The 19,573-nt window shown below is 40.4% G+C and overlaps 1 protein-coding gene across 2 annotated transcripts in view; it reads right to left on the bottom strand.

Annotated features, from left to right (window-relative positions):
• The window catches only part of AFF4 (ALF transcription elongation factor 4), a 433,430-nt gene that overhangs the window by 204,845 nt on the left and 209,012 nt on the right, over window positions 1–19,573 (bottom strand). For both annotated transcript variants that reach the window (XM_053717172.1, XM_053717174.1), the window contains one exon: window positions 4,749–4,803. In XM_053717172.1, coding sequence (XP_053573147.1) covers window positions 4,749–4,803 — 55 coding nt within the window. The remainder of the gene's footprint in view (window positions 1–4,748; window positions 4,804–19,573) is intronic.

Below are 19,573 nucleotides of genomic sequence, written 5' to 3'. Positions count from 1 at the left end.
AGGGCACTACATGTGGACCATAACATTTTTAGGAGAAATTTGTGGCATAAAGAGATCATTGGCAACAGACTCAAACAGCAAACGCCTTAAAAGGAGAAAGTTCAAAAAAGAGCGTAATCTTAATAAAAATTGACACATAAAAAACGATACTGTCTCTTTAAATTCTAAATGTAACTTTATTTTATGTGTGCACTTGTTCCACTTTAAGTACAAAGCTGAATTAAGCAATAAACAGCTGAAATGCATTTAATAAAAAGGAACCCCACAAAAACGTTACTGTCTCTTTAAATTTTAAACGTAAAACTTTACTTTATGTGTGCGCATGTTCCATAGTAAGTACAAAGCTAAATTAAACTATAAACAGCTGAGATGCATCAAATAAAAGGAACCCCACAAAAACGTTACTGTCTCTAAGTTTTTAAAGTAACTTTATTTCATGTGTGCACTGTTCAAGCTGAATTAAACAATAAACAGCTGAAATGCATCCATAAAAGGAACCCCACAGAAACGTTACTGTCTCTTTAAAAGTAACTTTACTTCATGTGTGCACTGTTCCATTTTAATATACAGGGCTGTGAAATTCATTTAGAACTCTAACTTATTATTTCTTCCGAAAAAAAGATTAGATATTGCAGACTAAAACCCTTTTATCACTGACCAGTGCAATACTGACATCTTAACGAGAGAAACAGTCTCCACTAAATCTTCCGATACCAGAAAGAATAAACAAAGTGGTGCGCACTAAATTGGCGCCACACAACTCCGCCCATCGTGGGCGCAAGCATAATCCTCTCCCGATCGCCATCTTATCCTCGGGAGTAAAATAATAGACTGAACCCAACGTGGAATCATGCAGTCGCTTTATAATGTTAAACACACTGTGCATCAACACGCTTTTAACACTGATCTCGGTCAAACCAAACACAAATTATGGTCATAAGAGATCTCCCGGTCGGCTATTATGAAACCGCCAGGAAATAAGAACGTAAGCCCCATGTATTGCCTCACACTGAGCTAATTCAGAAATACTGCTCAACGATTACAGCAAATAAACAATTGTGGCCATATGAGATCTCCCGGTCGGCTATTATTAAACCGACGGGAGATAATACCAGTCAAATGTATTGCCTCACACAGAGTTCCTTAGTGATGGCTGCGATATGACTGAATGGCATCTCACAAGAGCTCCAGTGTCTGCGTTTAACTGTCCTAAAGGGCTCCCTAAAACTCTGAGGGAATCTACCTGTAAGCCTCTGATAATAAGGCTAAATCCAATGAGGAATAATAAAAATAAAGTGCCCAACTTGCTTCTGAGTCTCCTTTCAACCCCCAGAATAAAGTTAGCACTTATCTCATTATCTCCTGCCGGACAGTAAGGCAGTTACCAGGTGTGCGAGGTCTCTCCCTCACATGGACCTGTAAATTAAAGTGAGAAGTCTGAGTAATATCCCTCAGATTTTCTTTGGTAAGGGCAGCAAACAATTACATGGGAGGCACAGTGAGAATTATGTCTCACAAGTTCCCATTGCTATAAAGCCACCAAATGCTCTCCTGTAAAGACTGATATGGACTATGGCTACACCCTAGAACAAAGTAGCACTCTCTGGCACCACTTTAAAAATAATAAACTCTTGATTGAAGAATCTAATCTAACACCTCACTTTACCTCTTCATATCACTAACGTAGGCAAAGAGAATGACTGGAGTGGGAGGGAAGGGAGGAGCTATATATAGCAGCTCTGCTGTGATGCTCTTTGCCTCCTCCTGCTGACCAGGAGGTGAATATCCTACAAGGATGAAATCCATGGACTCATTGTGTCTTTAAAAAGAAATTGTTTTTATATTCATGTATTTTCAAGACTTGTTATACCAGCTGCAGAGTATAAAATTCATGAGAAATTGCATTTTCAGCTTTATTTGTGTATATGAAGTAGCTGGTTTTGTGCTTTTAAACCACAGCCTATTAACAATGGGTTGAGCTTCAGGTAATATCTCTCAATATGTTATCACTTTGTGTACACAAACTTGTTTTATTATCTTATATTTGCCTGGAAAACTAAAGCTTAATACATAGAGAGAACAATGGAAAATTATCATTTTATTTCGTAACTATCCTGCACCCCACTGTGAGTTTAAATTTCTTCTGCTGGCTGTGTTTACTTAGGCTTTTCAATAGCCGAGACTCCAGTATCAAAACTTTCAGTATAGGTTGGGAAACCACAAGCTAAATCAGCTATTTTAAAGGTCAAAATAGGGGGTAAAGGATCTACTTGTAAACAATTTAATACACTCCAGCAGGTAAAATGGATCATTAGGAACAATTTAAATGGGAGAAAACATTTGGGTGAACTGTCCCTTTAAGTAGAGGGACGTTCTTTAATTCGTAAAGTTTCGTGTAGACTTCAGCTATCTTCACCCCCAGATAGGAAATGGCTTTTTTGGTCCAGGACAAGTCAAAGATAGTTTCAATTAATTTCCTAGTGTGTGGTGGTAATGGTATAGGCAAAGCCTCGCATTTATCTAAGTTTATCTTATAACCAGAAATCAAGAAAAAGTCCTGCAGAACTTGGTACAGATGTGGGAGGGACATTAGGGGCTCAATAAAAGTCAAAAGGACATCATCCGCAATAAGCGAGAGTTTATGTTCTGAGTTCTTAAGTTTAATGCCTGATATTTATGGGGTATTCCGAACTCATGCCGCTAGCGGCTCAATGCAAAGGGCAAACAAAATTGGTGATAGCGGGCAACCCTGTCTCGTACTATTATGGATGTTAATATTTCTCGATTGGAAACCAGCGGCCCTAATAACAGCCGTCGGAGTTGAGTAGATCCCTTTCAGAGCAGTCATAAAACTTCCATCATAGCCCATTTCAGTGAAAATAGCCTTCATATATGTCCAATCAACCCTGTCAAATGCCTTCTCTGCATCCAAAGATAGGAGCAGAGAAGGCATTTTAGTACCCGCCAGATAATCTACAAAAGTCACTGTTATTCTTACATTATTTGGTTCCTCTCTGTCACAAAGCCCACCTGGTCCAGATGGACCAGCTGTGGAACAATTGTCTTCATTCTATTGACTAGGATCTTAGTTAGGATTTTAACATCCTGATTGATCAATGAAATTGGTCTGTAGCTCTGGCATTTCTCTAAATTCTTACCCACCTTAGGAATTACCACTATTTTGGCCTGTAATAAATCTGTGGGAATCTACTTGCCTTGCATAACAGAATTACAAAACGTTTGCAAATGAGGGACTAGTTCTATCTTGAACAATTTATAATAAACCCTATGGAAACCATCCGGTCCCGCAGCTATACCTGGTTTCAGATCTTTTATTGCTCTTAATATTTCATGTTCAGAAATGTCAGCGTTCAAACCCTCCCTTTCCTGTTGACCTAGCCTATTAACTGTAGCTCTGTGCAGGAAGCTCTTAAGTTGCTCCTGTGTATGTGAGGACCACTCCACCTTACGACCATCATACAGGGAGGCATAATAGTCAGCAAACATATCAGCTATTTCTTGTGGATGTGAGGTGCATGTGCCATCCTGTCTTTGTAGAACTGGAATAGAAAAGTTTTTAATTCTGTCTAAGTTTATGAGCGAGGTATTTATCAGGTTTATTTGAATGCAGGTAATAGTGAGATTTTAGCATTTTAATAGCCCTAACTGTGGAGCCTTCCAAAATTTTAGCTAGAGTTTTCCTCTTAGTTTGAAGTAACTGAAGTGTGGCATCTGATAGCGATCGTTGGTGCTGTCTCTCTAGTTCCCCTATTATTAGCTGCATCTTATCTGCTAAAGCCCTTATCTTTTTATTGGCTAACAATTTTTGCTTTATTAATAAACCCCTAAGGTAAGGTTTATGGGCTGCCCACGTATTTATTGTGTTGCTAGTTGTGCCTTTGTTTAGTCGCCAGTACTCTCTTAAGGCTTCTTAAATTTTTAGGTGTGGTTTGAAATATTAGAATAGTCAGGTCAAACGTCCATGAGCCTTGTCTATGCCTGTTTAGTATGCCTGTCATCTCCAGCTGAACCATAGAATGGTCCAACCAGACACAAGGTTGTATTGAAAATAAGATGACATTAGGTATCAAAGTTAAAATATAATCCAGTCTGGAGTATGTCTTATGTGCGTTCGAATAGAAGGTGTAGTCCACGGTGGTACCATATTTAGCTTCCCAGGAGTATAGAATATTATGCGTCCATAAGTAGTCTTTAATAGTTTTGGCTAGATGATTGTGTCTATGCTGTTTGTTGGTTAATTTAGTAGCAGTTTTATTCATGTAAGGGGTCAATGATATATTAAAATCCCCCACCAGAATGATTCAGGATTGTGACCATTGTGTCAAAAGTTGTGATATGTGGCAGAAGAAGGTATCCTGTTTTTCATTGGGGGCATATACATTACAAATAGTGACCTGTGTATCTTGGATATGACCCCAAACTATAAGATATCTACCGTAGGATCTGTTATTACCTCCTCAGTCTGAAATTGTAGGTATTAGTGTAGTAGGATAGATACCACTTTTTTTTTTTTAATCAGTAGACGAATGATAAGATATGTCTGCTCTAGCCTTACAGAAGATTACTTTTTTAAATGTTCTAACCCATAAGAACTCCAGTTATTCAGAATTATGATAAGGCTAAAACACAAAGTTTTTATTTTTCTCTATCCTAAACAAAAGGGAAACAATTAGGTATTTAAAAGATTGAACAGTCAATATACTGGATAAAATAATCTTAAAGTGTACCTGATCTCCATCGCTATCTTCACTACTGCTCAGTTTTAAGTCATCCTTCAATGTACTGCAACACAATTAAATTGTTAAAGTTATTTCCCAAAAATGTCATAAGCCACCAAATATTAAACAATGAACAATCTCATAGGGCTAGATTTATAAAACTGCATTTGCAGCTTTTTGGGCTATGTGCAGCAGGTTCCCATAAGTGAGCTTGCTGCCACATATTTAAGAAGCAGAAAGTGCTTCGGTCTCTATGCCACCTCGGAAGCTGGCAAGATCAATTACGCAGACACTTGCTCGTTCAGGGTGATTGACATGCTCTGCTCTAGCGCAATTGGTTTCGCTGGTCAATGCAACATCGCAAGTGGCAATTGAAGGCGGATAGGTTTGCAACTTGCAAACTTGTGCACTTGAAAGAACAGTAAATTTTGGTCATAGTGCAGGATTCACACACAGTGCTATAGGACAAGTTACACATTAAACCTGAAACAATAGTTAATTATAAAGCTTTAAAGCACAAAAAAAAATGTACAAAGCTTTGAGTCAGAACGCTGGATATTTGAGTTAGATAGGGCATGCTCTGGAAGTAAGCGCTTACCATCCATTTAAAATTCTTATAAAACTGACAAGCCATGTAGTTTTTCCACATATATTTTTTTTTATCTTTCCCTTCTGTACTGCCTTGCTCTCACTTGGTTAATGCTATTTGTGTAAGCCAAGAAAAAGACAGACAGTCTTCATAGTATGTAAAATTGCTTTATACTGTTATAATTTGTCAAATTAACTATATCTTGTGCTTACAGCTTACTATGAAATAAACTTTATTTTTAAAGTTTTAAACAAACAGGCACAAATGTTACTTAGAAACATAGAAAACATGATCACTACACATAAAAGATTGCATCTATTAAATATATATATATATATAAAAATATATATATATATATATATATAAAAATATATAAAAATATATAAATATATATATATATATATATATATATATATATATATACACATATATATACATACATACATACACACACACATATATATCTTTTTTTCTAAGTAAAAAAATTTTTCTAAGTAGTTTTTTTCTAGGAATGTTTTATTTACTGTGCCTAATGCATAATGGCCATACTTTGTAATGTCTGATGGGTGCTGCCTTGCCTATTCTATCTGCATTGGCTTTTACATATGAGGCTTATGGAGTCATATCTCTCTGGGGTTTACATTTTTTTCATTAGCAGTATCAGCGTGTCTCCTGAATGACAGCTGCTGCTTTGTGTACTGTCGGTCAGCGTTATGACGTATTGGCTCCGCCCCCGGGAAACACGCTGTTAATGCTAATCTTGTGACACACTCTGTAAATGCGGTCATGGTGAGAATGCGATCGCCTGGTCAGTGGTATGTACGCATCTGTTAAGTTTTAACACACTGGTAACTCGCTCTGTCTAATGAATGCTGTTGGGCTCTATATGGATTTTCTTATTAAGCATTATGCTGGCTGCTGCTATGTGTATTCTGTGTGTTGCGCTACTTTACTAATGATTAATCAGTACCATTGATGCTGTGAACATATTGTGTCTATGTTATTCTTCATTTAAACAGCAGTTTAGGTTCAGCTTATTTATTTTACAGTGTACATGAGGACTATCAGTGAATACATTGATGTTACATGTTTACTTGCCTGTCTATTGGGTGATCTGTGTGGGTGTGTACATTGTTTGTGAGGTTGCTATGACAACCTTTGGCGGTTTTTCCACTTCTGGGGGTGGGTCTTATGTCTCATTGGTCTGGGTTTGCATAAATGTATGCATTGTCTATGTGTTCTCTGTCTGAGGAAGGGGATACGGTCCCTGAAACGTCACAAAATAAACTGCACATTTTAAAAAAAGACCAGTGAGTGCTGCCTTTGTTCATCAATATTATTCAACCCCTGCATGCACCCTGGCAGAGTGACCTGAGAAGTGAGAGTGCTCTCCAGCTGACTATATTTTATATATTTATTTATTTATATTACATACATATACCCACACACACAGCTCAAAAATTCCACTTGCCAACTCGCCATTAGGAGTGGAATTTAAGCAGGGGCGAGTAAAATAGTGAGTTAATATAAGCCTTGTAGCATGTCAGCGTTTAAAGTGGTGAAACTGTCTGCCAGACGGCACTTCAGTGACTGAGTGTGTCACTGTCAGATCTGGTCAGACCACTCCTATTGTCCTGTGCTCGCTCTGTCTCCTCCTGCCCTCGCAGTTGCAGCAACAGGTTGCGCTATCAACATAACTGGATTAGGAGGGCGCATCACTTAAATAACTGAGAGTCAGACTTAGTCCAGGCTACCACACCCCTTTCTCCTGTTAAGTGTAGTCAGTCCACGGGTCATCCATTACTTATGGGATATTAACTCCTCCCCAACAGGAAGTGCAAGAGGATCACCCAAGCAGAGCTGCTATATAGCTCCTCCCCTCTATGTCATACCCAGTCATTCTCTTGCACCCAACTAATAGATAGGATGTGTGAGAGGACTGTGGTTATTAAACTTAGTTTTTATTTCTTCAATCAAAAGTTTGTTATTTTAAACGGCACCGGAGTGTGTTGTTTTTTCTCAGGCAGCATTTGAAGAAGAATCTATCTGAGTTTTGTGTATGATCTTAGCGGACGTAACTAAGATCCATTTGCTGTTCTCGGCCATTCTGAGGAGTGAGGTAACTTCAGAACAGGGGACAGCGGGCAGGTTCACCTGCAAAGAGGTATGTTGCAGTATATTATTTTCTAAGGAATGGAATTGACTGAGAAAATACTGCTAATACCGATATAATGTAAGTACAGCCTTAAATGCAGTAGTAGCAACTGGTATCAGGCTGATATGTATGTATGTTTTCACTTAAGTATTTCTGGGGAATGGCACTTCACTGGGAAAATACTGTATGCATATAACTTTTAGCCTAACTTGCAGTGTGAGCGACTAGCAACAGGCTTTTTAATGACATTTCATAAATTAGATTTTAAACGTTTGCTGGCATGTTAAATCGTTTAATTATCTGAGGTACTTGGTGAAAAATTGTTTTGGGCGTTATTTTCCACATGGCTGTCGTTTGTTTTGAATTAAAACAGTTTACTGAGCTTCCCTCACTGTGGTATTGTGAGTGGGAGGGGCCTATTTTGGCACTTTTACTACGCATTAGAAATTCAGTCACAGTCTGCCTTCTTCTCCCTGCGTGATCCAGGACGTCTCTACAGAGCTCAGGGGTCTTCAAAACTAGTTTTGAGGGAGGTAATCACTCACAGCAGACCTGTGAGACTGTGCTTTGACTGTGATAAAAACGCTTTTATTTTCAATTGTTATCCGTTTTTCTGATATTAAGGGTTAATCATCCATTGCTAATGAGTGCAATCCTTTGCTAAATTTATGCATTTACTGTGAAAATTTGGTTTCTATAACTAATCCGGTTCATTGTTATTCAACTGTGACAGTTTTTGTGTGCTTCTTAAAGGCACAGTAACGTTTTTTATATTGCTTGCAAATTTATTTGAAAAACATAATTTATGTAAGAACTTACCTGATAAATTCATTTCTTTCATATTAACAAGAGTCCATGAGCTAGTGACGTATGGGATATACATTCCTACCAGGAGGGGCAAAGTTTCCCAAACCTTAAAATGCCTATAAATACACCCCTCACCACACCCACAAATCAGTTTAACGAATAGCCAAGAAGTGGGGTGATAAGAAAAAAAGTGCGAAGCATATAAAATAAGGAATTGGAATAATTGTGCTTTATACAAAAAAATCATAACCACCACAAAAAAGGGTGGGCCTCATGGACTCTTGTTAATATGAAAGAAATGAATTTATCAGGTAAGTTCTTACATAAATTATGTTTTCTTTCATGTAATTAACAAGAGTCCATGAGCTAGTGACGTATGGGATAATGACTACCCAAGATGTGGATCTTTCCACACAAGAGTCACTAGAGAGGGAGGGATAAAATAAAGACAGCCAATTCCTGCTGAAAATAATCCACACCCAAAATAAAGTTTAACAAAAAACATAAGCAGAAGATTCAAACTGAAACCGCTGCCTGAAGAACTTTTCTACCAAAAACTGCTTCAGAAGAAGAAAATACATCAAAATGGTAGAATTTAGTAAAAGTATGCAAAGAGGACCAAGTTGCTGCTTTGCAGATCTGGTCAACCGAAGCTTCATTCCTAAACGCCCAGGAAGTAGATACTGACCTAGTAGAATGAGCTGTAATTCTTTGAGGCGGAATTTTACCCGACTCAACATAGGCAAGATGAATTAAAGATTTCAACCAAGATGCCAAAGAAATGGCAGAAGCTTTCTGGCCTTTCCTAGAACCGGAAAAGATAACAAATAGACTAGAAGTCTTACGGAAAGATTTCGTAGCTTCAACATAATATTTCAAAGCTCTAACAACATCCAAAGAATGCAATGATTTCTCCTTAGAATTCTTAGGATTAGGACATAATGAAGGAACCACAATTTCTCTACTAATGTTGTTGGAATTCACAACTTTAGGTAAAAATTCAAAAGAAGTTCGCAACACCGCCTTATCCTGATGAAAAATCAGAAAAGGAGACTCACACGAAAGAGCAGATAATTCAGAAACTCTTCTAGCAGAAGAGATGGCCAAAAGGAACAAAACTTTCCAAGAAAGTAATTTAATGTCCAATGAATGCATAGGTTCAAACGGAGGAGCTTGAAGAGCTCCCAGAACCAAATTCAAACTCCAAGGAGGAGAAATTGACTTAATGACAGGTTTTATACGAACCAAAGCTTGTACAAAACAATGAATATCAGGAAGAATAGCAATCTTTCTGTGAAAAAGAACAGAAAGAGCGGAGATTTGTCCTTTCAAAGAACTTGCGGACAAACCCTTATCTAAACCATCCTGAAGAAACTGTAAAATTCTCGGTATTCTAAAAGAATGCCAAGAAAAATGATGAGAAAGACACCAAGAAATATAAGTCTTCCAGACTCTATAATATATCTCTCGAGATACAGATTTACGAGCCTGTAACATAGTATTAATCACGGAGTCAGAGAAACCTCTATGACCAAGAATCAAGCATTCAATCTCCATACCTTTAAATTTAAGGATTTCAGATCCGGATGGAAAAAAGGACCTTGTGACAGAAGGTCTGGTCTTAACGGAAGAGTCCATGGCTGGCAAGATGCCATCCGGACAAGATCCGCATACCAAAACCTGTGAGGCCATGCCGGAGCTATTAGCAGAACAAACGAGCATTCCCTCAGAATCTTGGAGATTACTCTTGGAAGAAGAACTAGAGGCGGAAAGATATAGGCAGGATGATACTTCCAAGGAAGTGATAATGCATCCACTGCCTCCGCCTGAGGATCCCGGGATCTGGACAGATACCTGGGAAGTTTCTTGTTTAGATGAGAGGCCATCAGATCTATCTCTGGAAGCCCCCACAATTGAACAATCTGAAGAAATACCTCTGGGTGAAGAGACCATTCGCCCGGATGCAACGTTTGGCGACTGAGATAATCCGCTTCCCAATTGTCTACACCTGGGATATGAACCGCAGAGATTAGACAGGAGCTGGATTCCGCCCAAACCAAAATTCGAGATACTTCTTTCATAGCCAGAGGACTGTGAGTCCCTCCTTGATGATTGATGTATGCCACAGTTGTGACATTGTCTGTCTGAAAACAAATGAACGATTCTCTCTTCAGAAGAGGCCAAAACTGAAGAGCTCTGAAAACTGCACGGAGTTCCAAGATATTGATCGGTAATCTCACCTCCTGAGATTCCCAAACTCCTTGTGCCGTCAGAGATCCCCACACAGCTCCCCAACCTGTGAGACTTGCATCTGTTGAAATTACAGTCCAGGTCGGAAGAACAAAAGAAGCCCCCTGAATTAAACGATGGTGATCTGTCCACCACGTTAGAGAGTGCCGAACAATCGGTTTTAAAGATATTAATTGATATATCTTCGTGTAATCCCTGCACCATTGGTTCAGCATACAGAGCTGAAGAGGTCGCATGTGAAAACGAGCAAAGGGGATCGCGTCCGATGCAGCAGTCATAAGACCTAGAATTTCCATGCATAAGGCTACCGAAGGGAATGATTGAGACTGAAGGTTTCGACAGGCTGTAATCAATTTTAGACGTCTCTTGTCTGTTAAAGACAAAGTCATGGACACTGAATCTATCTGGAAACCCAGAAAGGTTACCCTTGTTTGAGGAATCAAAGAACTTTTTGGTAAATTGATCCTCCAACCATGATCTTGAAGAAACAACACAAGTCGATTCGTATGAGACTCTGCTAAATGTAAAGACGGAGCAAGTACCAAGATATCGTCCAAATAAGGAAATACCACAATACCCTGTTCTCTGATTACAGACAGAAGGGCACCGAGAATCTTTGTGAAAATTCTTGGAGCTGTAGCAAGGCCAAACGGTAGAGCCACAAATTGGTAATGCTTGTCTAGAAAAGAGAATCTCAGGAACTGATAATGATCTGGATGAATTGGAATATGCAGATATGCATCCTGTAAATCTATTGTGGACATATAATTCCCTTGCTGAACAAAAGGCAATATAGTCCTTACAGTTACCATCTTGAACGTTGGTATCCTTACATAACGATTCAATAATTTTAGATCCAGAACTGGTCTGAAGGAATTCTCCTTCTTTGGTACAATGAAGAGATTTGAATAAAACCCCATCCCCTGTTCCGGAACTGGAACTGGCATAATTACTCCAGCCAACTCTAGATCTGAAACACAATTCAGAAATGCTTGAGCTTTCACTGGATTTACTGGGACATGGGAAAGAAAAAATCTCTTTGCAGGAGGTCTCGTCTTGAAACCAATTCTGTACCCTTCTGAAACAATGTTCTGAATCCAAAGATTGTGAACAGAATTGATCCAAATTTCTTTGAAAAAACGTAACCTGCCCCCTACCAGCTGAACTGGAATGAGGGCCGTACCTTCATGTGAACTTAGAAGCAGGCTTTGCCTTTCTAGCAGGCTTGGATTTATTCCAGACTGGAGATGGTTTCCAAACTGAAACTGCTCCTGAGGACGAAGGATCAGGCTTTTGTTCTTTGTTGAAACGAAAGGAACGAAAACGATTGTTAGCCCTGTTTTTACCTTTAGACTTTTTATCCTGTGGTAAAAAAGTTCCTTTCCCACCAGTAACAGTTGAAATAATAGAATCCAACTGAGAACCAAATAATTTGTTTCCCTGGAAAGAAATGGAAAGTAGAGTTGATTTAGAAGCCATATCAGCATTCCAAGTCTTAAGCCATAAAGCTCTTCTGGCTAAGATAGCCAGAGACATAAATCTAACATCAACTCTAATAATATCAAAAATGGCATCACAGATGAAATTATTAGCATGCTGGAGAAGAATAATAATATCATGAGAATCACGATTTGTTACTTGTTGCGCTAGAGTTTCCAACCAAAAAGTTGAAGCTGCAGCAACATCAGCCAATGATATAGCAGGTCTAAGAAGATTACCTGAACATAGATAAGCTTTTCTTAGAAAAGATTCAATTTTTCTATCTAAAGGATCTTTAAACGAGGTACCATCTGACGTAGGAATGGTAGTACGTTTAGCAAGGGTAGAAATAGCCCCATCAACTTTAGGGATTTTGTCCCAAAATTCTAACCTGTCAGGCGGAACAGGATATAATTGCTTAAAACGTTTAGAAGGAGTAAATGAATTACCCAATTTATCCCATTCCTTAGCAATTACTGCAGAAATAGCATTAGGAACAGGAAAGACTTCTGGAATAACCGCAGGAGCTTTAAAAACCTTATCCAAACGTATAGAATTAGTATCAAGAGGACTAGAATCCTCTATTTCTAAAGCAATTAGTACTTCTTTAAGTAAAGAGCGAATAAATTCCATCTTAAATAAATATGAAGATTTATCAGCATCAATCTCTGAGACAGAATCCTCTGAACCAGAAGAGTCCAAAGAATCAGAATGATGGTGTTCATTTAAAAATTCATCTGTAGAGAGAGAAGATTTAAAAGACTTTTTACGTTTACTAGAAGGAGAAATAACAGACAAAGCCTTCTTTATGGATTCAGAAACAAAATCTCTTATGTTATCAGGAACATTCTGCACCTTAGATGTTGAGGGAACTGCAACAGGCAATGGTACATCACTAAAGGAAATATCTGCTTTAACAAGTTTGTCATGACAATTATTACAAACAACAGCTGGAGGAATAGCTACCAAAAGTTTACAGCAGATACACTTAGCTTTGGTAGATCCAGCAGGCAGTGGTTTTCCTGTAGTATCTTCTGGCTCAGATGCAACGTGAGACATCTTGCAATATGTAAGAGAAAAAACAACATATAAAGCAAAATAGATCAAATTCCTTATAAGACAGTTTCAGGAATGGGAAAAAAATGCCAAACATCAAGCTTCTAGTAACCAGAAGCAAATGAAAAATGAGACTGAAATAATGTGGAGACAAAAGCGACGCCCATATTTTTTGGCGCCAAATAAGACGCCCACATTATTTGGCGCCTAAATGCTTTTGGCGCCAAAAATGACGCCACATCCGGAACGCCGACATTTTTGGCGCAAAATAACGTCAAAAATGACGCAACTTCCGGCGACACGTATGACGCCGGAAAATTTTTGCGCCAAAAAAGTCCGCGCCAAGAATGACACAATAAAATGAAGCATTTTCAGCCCCCGCGAGCCTAACAGCCCACAGGGAAAAAAGTCAAATTTTTGAGGTAAGAAAAAATATGATAATTTAAAGCATAATCCCAAATATGAAACTGACTGTCTGGAAATAAGGAAAGTTGAACATTCTGAGTCAAGGCAAATAAATGTTTGAATACATATATTTAGAACTTTATAAATAAAGTGCCCAACCATAGCTTAGAGTGTCACAGAAAATAAGACTTACTTACCCCAGGACACTCATCTACATGTTTGTAGAAAGCCAAACCAGTACTGAAACGAGAATCAGTAGAGGAAATGGTAAATATAAGAGTATATCGTCGATCTGAAAAGGGAGGTAAGAGATGAATCTCTACGACCGATAACAGAGAACCTTATGAAATAGACCCCGTAGAAGGAGATCACTGCATTCAATAGGCAATACTCTCCTCACATCCCTCTGACATTCACTGCACGCTGAGAGGAAAACCGGGCTCCAACTTGCTGCGGAGCGCATATCAACGTAGAATCTAGCACAAACTTACTTCACCACCTCCCTTGGAGGCAAAGTTTGTAAAACTGATTTGTGGGTGTGGTGAGGGGTGTATTTATAGGCATTTTAAGGTTTGGGAAACTTTGCCCCTCCTGGTAGGAATGTATATCCCATACGTCACTAGCTCATGGACTCTTGTTAATTACATGAAAGAAAGTATTTTCCAAGCTTGCTAGTCTAATTGCTAGTTTGTTTTAACATGTCTGACATAGAGGAATCTCTTTGTGCAATATGTTCAAAAGCCAATGTGGAGCCCAATAGAAATTTGTGTACTAATTGCATTGATGCTACTTTAAATAAAAGTCAATCTGTACATTTTAAGAAAATTTCACCAGACGAGGGGAAAGTTATGCCGACTAACTCTCCTCACGTGTCAGTACCTGCATCTCCCGCTCAGGAGGTGCGTGATATTGCGACGCCAAGTACATCAGGGCGGCCATTACAAATCACTTTACAAGACATGGCTAATGTTATGACTGAAGTTTTATCTAAATTACCAGAACTTAGAGGTAAACGCGACCACTCTGGGGTGAGAACAGAGTACGCTGATAATGTTAGAGCCATGTCTGATACTGCGTCACAAGTGGCAGAACATGAAGACGGAGAGCTTCATTCTGTGGGTGACGGATCTGATCCAAATAGACTGGACTCAGACATTTCAAATTTTAAATTTAAGCTTGAAAACCTCCGTGTATTATTAGGGGAGGTATTAGCGGCTCTCAATGATTGTAACACGGTTGCAATCCCAGAGAAATTATGTAGGCTGGATAGATACTATGCGGTACCGGCGTGTACTGACGTCTTTCCTATACCTAAGAGACTTAAAGAAATTATTACTAAGGAGTGGGATAGGCCAGGTGTGCCCTTTCCCCCCCCTCCTATATTTAGAAAAATGTTTCCAATAGACGCCACCACACGGGACTTATGGCAGACGGTCCCTAAGGTGGAAGGAGCAGTTTCTACTCTGGCTAAGCGTACCACTATCCCGGTGGAGGATAGCTGTGCCTTTTCAGACCCAATGGACAAAAAAATTAGAGGGTTACCTTAAGAAAATGTTTACTCAACAAGGTTTTATATTACAACCTCTCTCGCATGCATTGCGCCTGTCACGGCTGCGGCGGAATTTTGGTTTGAGTCTCTAGAGGAGACCATTAGCTCAGTTCCATTGGATGAAATCATAGACAAGCTTAGAGTCCTTAAGCTAGCTAATTCATTTATTTCTGATGCCGTAGTACATTTAACTAAGCTTACGGCTAAGAATTCCGGATTCGCCATCCAGGCGCGCAGAGCGCTGTGGCTAAAATCCTGGTCAGCCGATGTGACTTCTAAATCTAATTTGCTTAACATACCTTTCAAAAGGGCAGACATTATTTGGGCCCGGTTTGAAAGAAATTATCGCTGACATTACTGCAGGTAAGGGACATGCCCTGCCTCAAGACAGAGCCAAACCAAGGGCTAGACAGTCTAATTTTCGTGCCTTTCGTAACTTCAAGGCAGGAGCAGCATCAACTTCCTCCGCTACAAAACAGGAAGGAACTGTTGCTCGTTACAGACAGGGCTGGAAACCTAACCAGACCTGGAACAAGGGCAAGCAGGCCAGAAAACCTGCTGCCGCCCCTAAGACAGCATGAAGTGAGGGCCCCCGATCCGGCAACGGATCTAGTAGGGGGCAGACTTTCTCTCTTCGCCCAGGCTTGGGCAAGAGATGTCCAGGATCCCTGGGCGTTAGAGATCATATCCCAGGGATATCTTCTGGACTTCAAAGCTTCTCCTCCCAAAGGGAGATTTCATCTTTCAAGGTTGTCAACAAACCAGACAAAGAAAGAGGCGTTTCTACGCTGTGTTCAAGATCTTTTGTTAATGGGAGTGATCCACCCGGTTCCGCGGTCGGAACACGGACAAGGGTTTTACTCAAATCTGTTTGTGGTTCCCAAGAAAGAGGGAACCTTCAGACCAATCTTGGATTTAAAGATCCTAAACAAATTCCTAAGAGTTCCATCGTTCAAAATGGAAACTATTCGGACAATCTTACCCATGATCCAAAAGGGTCAGTACATGACCACAGTGGATCTAAAGGATGCGTACCTTCACATACCGATTCACAGGGATCATTACCGGTACCTAAGGTTTGCCTTCCTAGACAGGCACTATCAGTTTGTAGCTCTTCCCTTCGGGTTAGCTACGGCTCCAAGAATCTTTACAAAGGTCCTGGGCTCTCTTCTGGCGGTACTAAGACCGCGAGGAATAGCGGTAGCTCCGTACCTAGACGACATTCTGATACAAGCGTCAAATTTCCAAACTGCCAAGTCTCATACAGAGTTAGTTCTGGCATTTCTAAGGTCGCATGGGTGGAAGGTGAACGTAGAAAAGAGTTCTCTATTGCCACTCACAAGAGTTCCCTTCTTGGGGACTCTTATAGATTCTGTAGAAATGAAAATTTACCTGACAGAGGACAGGTTAACAAAACTTCTAAATGCTTGCCGTGTCCTTCATTCCATTCAACACCCGTCAGTGGCTCAATGCATGGAGGTAATCGGCTTAATGGTAGCGGCAATGGACATAGTACCTTTTGCACACCTACATCTCAGACCGCTGCAATTGTGCATGCTAAGTCAGTGGAATGGGGATTACTCAGATTTGTCCCCTATGCTGAATCTGGATCAAGAGACCAGAGATTCTCTTCTGTGGTGGCTTTCTCGGCCACATCTGTCCAGGGGGATGCCCTTCAGCAGGCCAGACTGGACAATTGTAACAACAGACGCCAGCCTACTAGGTTGGGGCGCTGTCTGGAATTCCCTGAAGGCTCAGGGATCATGGACTCAGGAGGAGAGTCTCCTTCCAATAAACATTCTGGAATTGAGAGCAGTTCTCAATGCCCTTCTGGCTTGGCCTCAGTTAGCAACTCTGAGGTTCATCAGGTTTCAGTCGGACAACATCACGACTGCGGCTTACATCAACCATCAGGGAGGGACAAGGAGTTCCCTAGCGATGATGGAAGTATCAAAGATAATTCGCTGGGCAGAGTCTCACTCTTGCCACCTGTCAGCGATCCACATCCCAGGCGTGGAGAACTGGGAGGCGGATTTCCTAAGTCGCCAGACTTTTCATCCGGGGGGGTGGGAACTTCATCCGGAGGTCTTTGCCCAAATACTTTGACGTTGGGGCAAACCAGATATGGATCTCATGGCGTCTCGCCAGAACGCCAAGCTTCCTTGTTACGGGTCCAGGTCCAGGGACCCGGGAGCGATCCTGATAGATGCTTTGACAGCACCTTGGACCTTCAGGATGGCTTATGTGTTTCCACCCTTCCCGATGCTTCCTCGTTTGATTGCCAGGATCAAACAGGAGAAAGCATCGGTGATTCTAATAGCGCCTGCGTGGCCACGCAGGACCTGGTATGCAGATCTAGTGGACATGTCATCCTGTCCACCTTGGTCTCTGCCTCTGAGACAGGACCTTCTAATTCAGGGTACTTTCAAACATCAAAATCTAATTTCTCTGAAGCTGACTGCATGGAGATTGAACGCTTGATTTTATCAAAGCGTGGATTTTCGGAGTCAGTAATTGACACCTTAATACAGGCTAGGAAACCTGTTACTAGGAAAATTTACCATAAAATATGGCGTAAATATTTACACTGGTGCGAATCCAAGAGTTACTCATGGAGTAAGGTTAGGATTCCTAGGATATTGTCTTTTCTACAAGAAGGTTTAGAAAAGGGTTTATCTGCAAGTTCTTTAAAGGGACAGATCTCAGCTCTGTCCATCCTTTTACACAAACGTCTGTCAGAAGTTCCAGACGTTCAGGCTTTTTGTCAGGCTTTGGCCAGGATTAAGCCTGTGTTTAAAACTGCTGCTCCACCATGGAGTTTAAACTTAGTTCTTAACGTTTTACAGGGGGTTCCGTTTGAACCCCTTCATTCCATTGATATCAAGCTGTTATCTTGGAAAGTTCTGTTTCTAATGGCTATTTCCTCGGCTCGTAGAGTCTCTGAGTTATCGGCTTTACATTGTGATTCTCCTTATCTGATTTTTCATTCAGACAAGGTAGTTCTGCGTACTAAACCTGGGTTCTTACCTAAGGTAGTCACTAACAAGAATATCAATCAAGAGATTGTTGTTCCATCATTGTGCCCTAACCCTTCTTCAAAGAAGGAACGACTTCTACACAATCTAGACGTAGTCCGTGCCTTGAAATTTTATTTACAGGCAACTAAAGATTTTCGCCAAACATCTTCCCTGTTTGTAGTTTATTCTGGTCAGAGGAGAGGTCAAAAAGCATCTGCTACCTCTCTCTCTTTTTGGCTTCGTAGCATAATACGTTTAGCCTATGAGAGTGCTGGACAGCAGCCTCCTGAAAGAATTACAGCTCATTCTACGAGAGCTGTGGCTTCCACGTGGGCCTTTAAGAATGAGGCTTCTGTTGAACAGATTTGCAAGGCTGCAACTTGGTCTTCTCTTCATACTTTTTGCAAATTTTACAAATTTGACACTTTTGCTTCTTCTGAGGCTGTTTTTGGGAGAAAGGTTCTTCAGGCAGTGGTTCCTTCTGTGTAAAGATCCTGCCTTTCCCTCCCGTCATCCGTGTACTTCTAGCTTTGGTATTGGTATCCCATAAGTAATGGATGACCCGTGGACTGACTACACTTAACAGGAGAAAACATAATTTATGCTTACCTGATAAATTCCTTTCTCCTGTAGTGTAGTCAGTCCACGGCCCGCCCTGTTTTTTATGGCAGGTCTTAAATTTAAATTAAATTCCAGTCACCACTGCACCCTATAGTTTCTCCTTTCTCGTTTGGTTTCGGTCGAATGACTGGGTATGACGTAGAGGGGAGGAGCTATATAGCAGCTCTGCTTGGGTGATCCTCTTGCTCTTCCTGTTGGGGAGGAGTTAATATCCCATAAGTAATGGATGACCCGTGGACTGACTACACTACAGGAGAAAGGAATTTATCAGGTAAGCATAAATTATGTTTTCTAACAATCTCAGTCCCTTTTCACTAACAGTCAGCTCCAGTGAGCGAGTGAGTCATGCTGCCACACTGTGTGATGTAATACACTGCTCACTCCTTACTGGCAATGATGTGCAGCCTCCTCCCCTCTAGCCTCCCACTTTCCCACACGTGGATCCTTCTGCGAACAGGAAGGGGCTAGCTTGGACTTACGATGGCAGTGTGGCTAATCTTTGTAGAAAAAAAATTCAGGTAATCTTTTAGTGGTCCACTGCTGCCTTTTTTAAATGGACTGACTGGGCTAAGGGCAGGGGGGCATAGTTTTTAAAACATGTCTGGTAGTAGTGTTTACACAGATTCTTAGAAGTGGTCATTCAGAGCACTGTATACATAGTGCAGGGAGGTCAACAGTCCTGGAAATAATAGAGATATATTTCATCTGTGCTCAGTCTCTTGTTTCACACAGGGTGCCTGACAGAGTTACAGCCCTGTAAATGTAATCTATTCACAGGGGGGTGGTGTCAGTGTAAGGTTGACGTCCTAATGGAGAGCTACATCATGTAAGGCTAAGCTGCTGCAACTGGGCAATAATATTAAAATAAAATAAAAAACTTTTTTTTTTAATACCAAACCCTTCACT

Source organism: Bombina bombina, chromosome 6 (genome assembly GCF_027579735.1).
Source record: "Bombina bombina isolate aBomBom1 chromosome 6, aBomBom1.pri, whole genome shotgun sequence".
In the NCBI taxonomy this organism is placed as follows: Eukaryota; Metazoa; Chordata; class Amphibia; order Anura; family Bombinatoridae; genus Bombina; species Bombina bombina.
Note: the sequence above shows the minus strand (reverse complement) of the source record. Positions and strands in the feature narration are given on the sequence as shown.